At 37.8% G+C, this 6,159-nt stretch overlaps 1 protein-coding gene across 2 annotated transcripts in view; it reads right to left on the bottom strand.

Annotated features, from left to right (window-relative positions):
- Nucleotides 1-3,575: 3,575 nt before the first annotated feature.
- The window catches only part of clec16a (C-type lectin domain containing 16A), a 73,947-nt gene continuing 71,363 nt past the window's right edge, over nucleotides 3,576-6,159 (bottom strand). For both annotated transcript variants that reach the window (XM_039774726.1, XM_039774727.1), the window contains one exon: nucleotides 3,576-4,384. In XM_039774726.1, the coding sequence (XP_039630660.1) occupies nucleotides 4,032-4,384 (353 nt within the window). In that variant the 3' untranslated portion in view covers nucleotides 3,576-4,031. The remainder of the gene's footprint in view (nucleotides 4,385-6,159) is intronic.

Raw genomic sequence — 6,159 nt, 5'->3', positions numbered from 1 at the left:
CAAAACACATTACAGCCCGCATGGAGTTTGCTAAAAGACACCTGAAGGACTCTAAGATGGTGAGAAATAAGATTCTCTGGTCTGATGAGACCAAGATAGAACTTTTTGGCCTTAATTCTAAGCGGTATGTGTGGAGACAACCAGGCACTGCTCATCACACACACACACACACACATATATATTGTCAGGGATGCCAGGGGCAACGACCCGGGGACGCCGTGAGGGACCGGAAGAGGGTCAGGGCCCACTCTGAATCACGTGGGGGGCATGGGTACAGGGCATGGAAGCTCCACCCTGTAGGGGCCCGTGGTCCCCGCCAGGAGGCGCCCCAATGCCTTGGGGACCTGTTACCCCAGCACTTCCGCCACACCAGGAAGTGCTGGGGGGAAGACTTAGGATGGCACCCGGAGAGATGCCAGGACGACAGCCGGCACTTCCGCCACGCTGGGGTGTGGCCAAGGGAAGAATGCTGGGAACACCTGGGGCTCATCCGGGGACTGTATAAAAGGGGCCGTCTCCATTCATTCAGGGCTTTTGTCGGGAGGAGGCAGGACGAAGCACAGAGGAGGTGTGGAGGTGGCCCGAAGAGTCTCATTGTGGCCAGGAGTGAGAGTACTGGGGTGTATTGTGCACTAACTTGGGTCTTATTGACCATTATTTGGGTCTGTGTGACCGTGTAAATAATTGTAAATAAACGTGTGGTGGTTGAGAAACAACATGTCCGCCTGTCTGTGTCCAGGTTGGCTCCACAATATATATATATATATATATATATATATATATATATATATATATATATATATATATATATATATTATATACACACATATACATATACAGTGGTGTGAAAAACTATTTGCCCCCCCTTCCTGATTTCTTATCCTTTTGCATGTTTGTCACACAAAATGTTTCTGATCATCAAACACATTTAACCATTAGTCAAATATAACACAAGTAAACACAAAATGCAGTTTTTAAATGATGGTTTTCATTATTTAGGGAGAAAAAAAATCCAAACCTACATGGCCCTGTGTGAAAAAGTAATTGCCCCCTTGTTAAAAATAACCTAACTGTGGTGTATCACACCTGAGTTCAATTTCCGTAGCCACCCCCAGGCATGATTACTGCCACACCTGTTTCAATCAAGAAATCACTTAAATAGGAGCTGCCTGACACAGAGAAGTAGACCAAAACCACCTCAAAAGCTAGACATCATGCCAAGATCCAAAGAAATTCAGGAACAAATGAGAACAGAAGTAATTGAGATCTATCAGTCTGGTAAAGGTTATAAAGCCATTTCTAAAGCTTTGGGACTCCAGCGAACCACAGTGAGAGCCATTATCCACAAATGGCAAAAACATGGAACAGTGGTGAACCTTCCCAGGAGTGGCGGCCGACCAAAATTACCCCAAGAGCGCAGAGGCGACTCATCTGAGAGGTCACAAAGACCCCAGGACAACGTCTAAAGAACTGCAGGCCTCACTTGCCTCAATTAAGGTCAGTGTTCACGACTCCACCATAAGAAAGAGACTGGGCAAAAACGGCCTGCATGGCAGATTTCCAAGACGCAAACCACTGTTAAGCAAAAGAACATTAGGGCTCGTCTTAATTTTGCTAAGAAACATCTCAATGATTGCCAAGACTTTTGGGAAAATACCTTGTGGACTGATGAGACAAAAGTTGAACTTTTTGGAAGGCAAATGTCCAGTTACATCTGGCGTAAAAGGAACACAGCATTTCAGAAAAAGAACAGTATACCAACAGTAAAATATGGTGGTGGTAGTGTGATGGTCTGGGGTTGTTTTGCTGCTTCAGGACCTGGAAGGCTTGCTGTGATAGATGGAACCATGAATTCTACTGTCTACCAAAAATCCTGAAGGAGAATGTCCGGCCATCGGTTCGTCAACTCAAGCTGAAGCGATCTTGGGTGCTGCAACAGGACAATGACCCAAAACACACCAGCAAATCCACCTCTGAATGGCTGAAGAAAAACAAAATGAAGACTTTGGAGTGGCCTAGTCAAAGTCCTGACCTGAATCCAATTGAGATGCTATGGCATGACCTTAAAAAGGCGGTTCATGCTAGAAAACCCTCAAATAAAGCTGAATTACAACAATTCTGCAAAGATGACTGGGCCAAAATTCCTCCAGAGCTGTAAAAGACTCATTGCAAGTTATCGTAACGCTTGATTGCAGTTATTGCTGCTAAGGGTTGCCCAACCAGTTATTAGGTTCAGGGGGCAATTACTTTTCACACAGGGCCATGTAGGTTTGGATTTTTTTTTCTCCCAAAATAATAAAAACCATCATTTAAAAATTGCATTTTGTGTTCACTTCTGTTATATTTGACTAATGGTTAAATGTGTTTGATGATCAGAAACATTTTGTGTGACAAACATGCAAAAGAATAAGAACTCAGGAAGGGGGCAAATAGTTTTTCACACCACTGTGTGTGTATATATATATATATATATATATATATATATATATATATATATATACACACACATACACACGCACATATACACATATATTTAAACTATAGTATAAGGAAGCAATAAATGATGGCTTTCTTACGTTAAGGGTTTTACTTTCAATTTAACAACAGTTAAGGAAAAGACAGAAAATCTTGACATTTTTGTTTAGTAAATCAAAAATTTACTTGAAAGATGCACACTGGAAAATGATCTTCTCCTCAACAAAAGTAGCTAACAGTTCCAATAATTGGCTAAGTGCATATTTCAATTTTTTGACTGTTCTTCTATTAGCCTAACCAGATATTTGTGATATTTTTAAAATGGAAGTTGAAGAGGTATGGCTGTCTAATATCTTTCAAATCATTTCTCAAGTAGGCTTCCAGTGTTTTTATTTGGTATTTCATACACTGTATTAATCTCCGTGAGGAAATGATCTTTTCACATGACCTTTAGGGGATCAGAGTTAGGATGATTAAAGACTGAGACCATTGTTCAGCATTAATCGTAAAAATACAAGAACGAAAATATGTTTCCTTCAAGAGTGTGCAGTTTTTCACATATTCTGTGATGGATGACACAAACATTCCAATTTCATTAAATTAATTACTGCACCAAGCTTGTAATTAGGTAACATTCTGGAAGGACCCAGTTACTTACCTGGAAATTGGATATTATGTTCTTCAAAGGCCAAATTTCACCTTTTTATTGCCAAAACACTGTTCACATTTATGGCTGTAAAGAATAATTTTTTGGTTCTGTACATTCAAATCACTATTCTGAGTACAAATGGAAATGAGATCACGACAACAGAGAATATGGAGAATGTTTACAGAGAATGAAATGCACGCTCCCTTCCCTGTACTGAATTCATTTCAGGCATTGCCAGAAAGGCTCACAGAAAGCATTAACAATCTGCTCCCATTCCAGAATAAGTTTTCACACCCACATAAATATTAATCTCTTTTTAGGTGAACTATTTATTTTGCCTTTGCCATTATGAGAGCTAAACCAGTAAGAGGTAACTATATGTAGGAATGTAAATTTCAGTAACTCATGTAAGAGTAGCATATCTTAAGGTATGAAACAAATAGATGCTCCAGAAAATTAAAAGTTAATTTAATTGCATATTTTCTTTTAAACATACATTTCATTCATTCATTCAGTCAGCCTAGCATGTCAAAAAAGACTCTCGAAAACAGGATTTCCTTTAAAATGATCAGGCATACTTATCAAGAACAACAGGAAAACACATTTGGGATTATATGGTTAAGAAAACCAGCTAAACTTGAAATCCCAATGCAAATGCCACATTGGATTGTGTAGCAAGAAATTTAGGGAAAAGTACTAGCAGTGCCATAAAACATAAAATCTGTAACAGAACAGTTGCCTTCCAACTTCCGTTTATATTTACATACAAGTCATTTTATTTACATGTTACACAGAAGTTAGTAAGATGCTCCTGTCAGTCTGTATCTTAGTTAAGCTCTGAAATAATGCTGAAAATCTTTAAAAGATCACTGAGCTGTAGCACTAACCCTGTAGAACAGGATCACATCTATGCCCTATCTTCTGTTGTGTCCTGCAGCTCAGTGCTCTGGTCCCCATCACTTGAACCAGCATAATCGGACTGTACAGAACGCTGGCTGCTGAAGCTGTGAATTTGCTTGGGGTCAGTTGGAGGCAGAAGAGTTAATGACTCCACGCTGAGTGCATCCGTGTTGTCATCAGAAATGAGAGAGATTGTTGGCTGGTGTGCTGGAGTTAGGCTAGGTGCCAAAGCAGGAGTAGCGCCATCAAGGTCAGAATTCTTTTTGTGTGCTCGGTTAGAAGAAGTTGAGCCAGTCTCATCCACAAATTCAATCACGCTGGAAAAGGAGGTCTGAATTTCATCTGGAACTAAGGGATCATCTAAAGGGAAAAAAAGAATAATAAACAAAGATGGAGCATGTTTACGATTAAGAATAAACAGGTGATAGCAGTATTAGATTGTGCACTTGTGATGAAATTTCCTAAAACAGGAAAACATTATTTAATAGTGATCAAATCTGTGTATTAATTTCATTTACTGTACTATACACATGCCTTTAGTTTCCTTAATTTTTATAAAAGAGCTATATGATAAAGACAAGACAGCAAAGTAAAGCACAATTTACATGAAGAGTATTTTTTCACTCTCCTGTTATAAACAATTGGGGGTCCATCTGAACAGTAGACCGGTGTGGGTGAATAATGCAGTTAGATTATAAAAAAAGGGATGGAGCAGAATTTTCTTTTTTAAGAACACTTTAATGTATGTGAGAAGCTGGTGGAGATGTTCTATCAGTTCATATTGGCCATTGTGATGAGTAACACTGTATTCTGCTTGGGAAGTGGTACCAACTTAAGGAATATGAAACACCACAATAAACATTTCAGGAAGACCAGCTGCATAACAAGACTAAGGCAAGCTTGACTTAAGCCACCCATCTAATCCATTATATGTTGTCCTAAAGTAACTTTAGCAAGCAGCTCATTTCAAGACAGCGTGTTAAGAGAACCTTTAACATGTTGCCTTCTATTATAACAGTCTTTACCCTAGCTAGCAAGCAAGAATTTCATTGTACTCTGTACATGGTGACAATACTACTACTACTGTTGGTCTCTGGTAAGTGTATGAACCCATGAGCCTTTTATCTAACTTCCTGGTCTTTAAAGAGAAGTTCCAAAGGAAATTATTTGGTACAGGAGCTAAATGAACCATGGCCACATGGTTACATATTTTGTGTATATTGGCAGACTGCCTCATTCCCTCCGATCTTTTTTCTCTTTTTCTCGGTTTAATACATATACCAACAGACACAAAGTATGAAAACTGAGACACACAGAATTTCCTAAATTTATCACTTGCTATGCTGTTTTCAATGTAATGTAAAGCTGGCTCAGGCATGCTGTATATAAGTAACAAATACAGGTATATCAAGTAATCATGAGGTCACAGTTTTTAATCTGAGGAAAAACAGCAGGATCAATTCAGCTGGGCTAAGTTAAAGCAAAAAAATTGAATTAAATGGGGTCAGTGAGCAGATATGGAACAGGTGGTATGAAAAACTCTACAAAACAAATTAATTTGCCAGAAATAAACTTAAATGTTCATGCATATTTGGAGTAAAAAATATTCAATGTGCATCAAGTTATAAGAAGTGAATAATTAAATACAAATACCCATTCTGAAAACAAATGCTATAAAGCTAAGTCAATTTGTCATACTGGTGTGCTAATAACATCTCTAAAAATATAAATTTCAAAAGGATAAACAAAAACTATTTATTAGCATTGTCAAAACTAGGATACATAGCAGATTCAGTTCCAATGAGCAAATCAAAAACAAAAAACAAAAAAAAACAAAAAACAAAGCAAAATAAAAAAAGATAAAAATCTGCTTAAGGTATCAAACAACATTTTATATATATATATATATATATATATATATATATATATATATATATATATATATATATATACATACACACACACACACACACACACACACACAGAATATATCAAATAAACACGTCCAAACAAACAGGACAAAATTAACCAAAAAAAAAACAAAAAGGAAGAAAACATTTAAGAGATGAAAGAGGACAGGAGAATAAAAGATGTTAGGATCTAATATGTGATGCCTGTATGATGGCTACTGCCAA

Source organism: Polypterus senegalus, chromosome 13 (genome assembly GCF_016835505.1).
Source record: "Polypterus senegalus isolate Bchr_013 chromosome 13, ASM1683550v1, whole genome shotgun sequence".
NCBI lineage: Eukaryota > Metazoa > Chordata > Cladistia > Polypteriformes > Polypteridae > Polypterus > Polypterus senegalus.
This window is presented reverse-complemented; position numbering and strand designations above follow the sequence as displayed.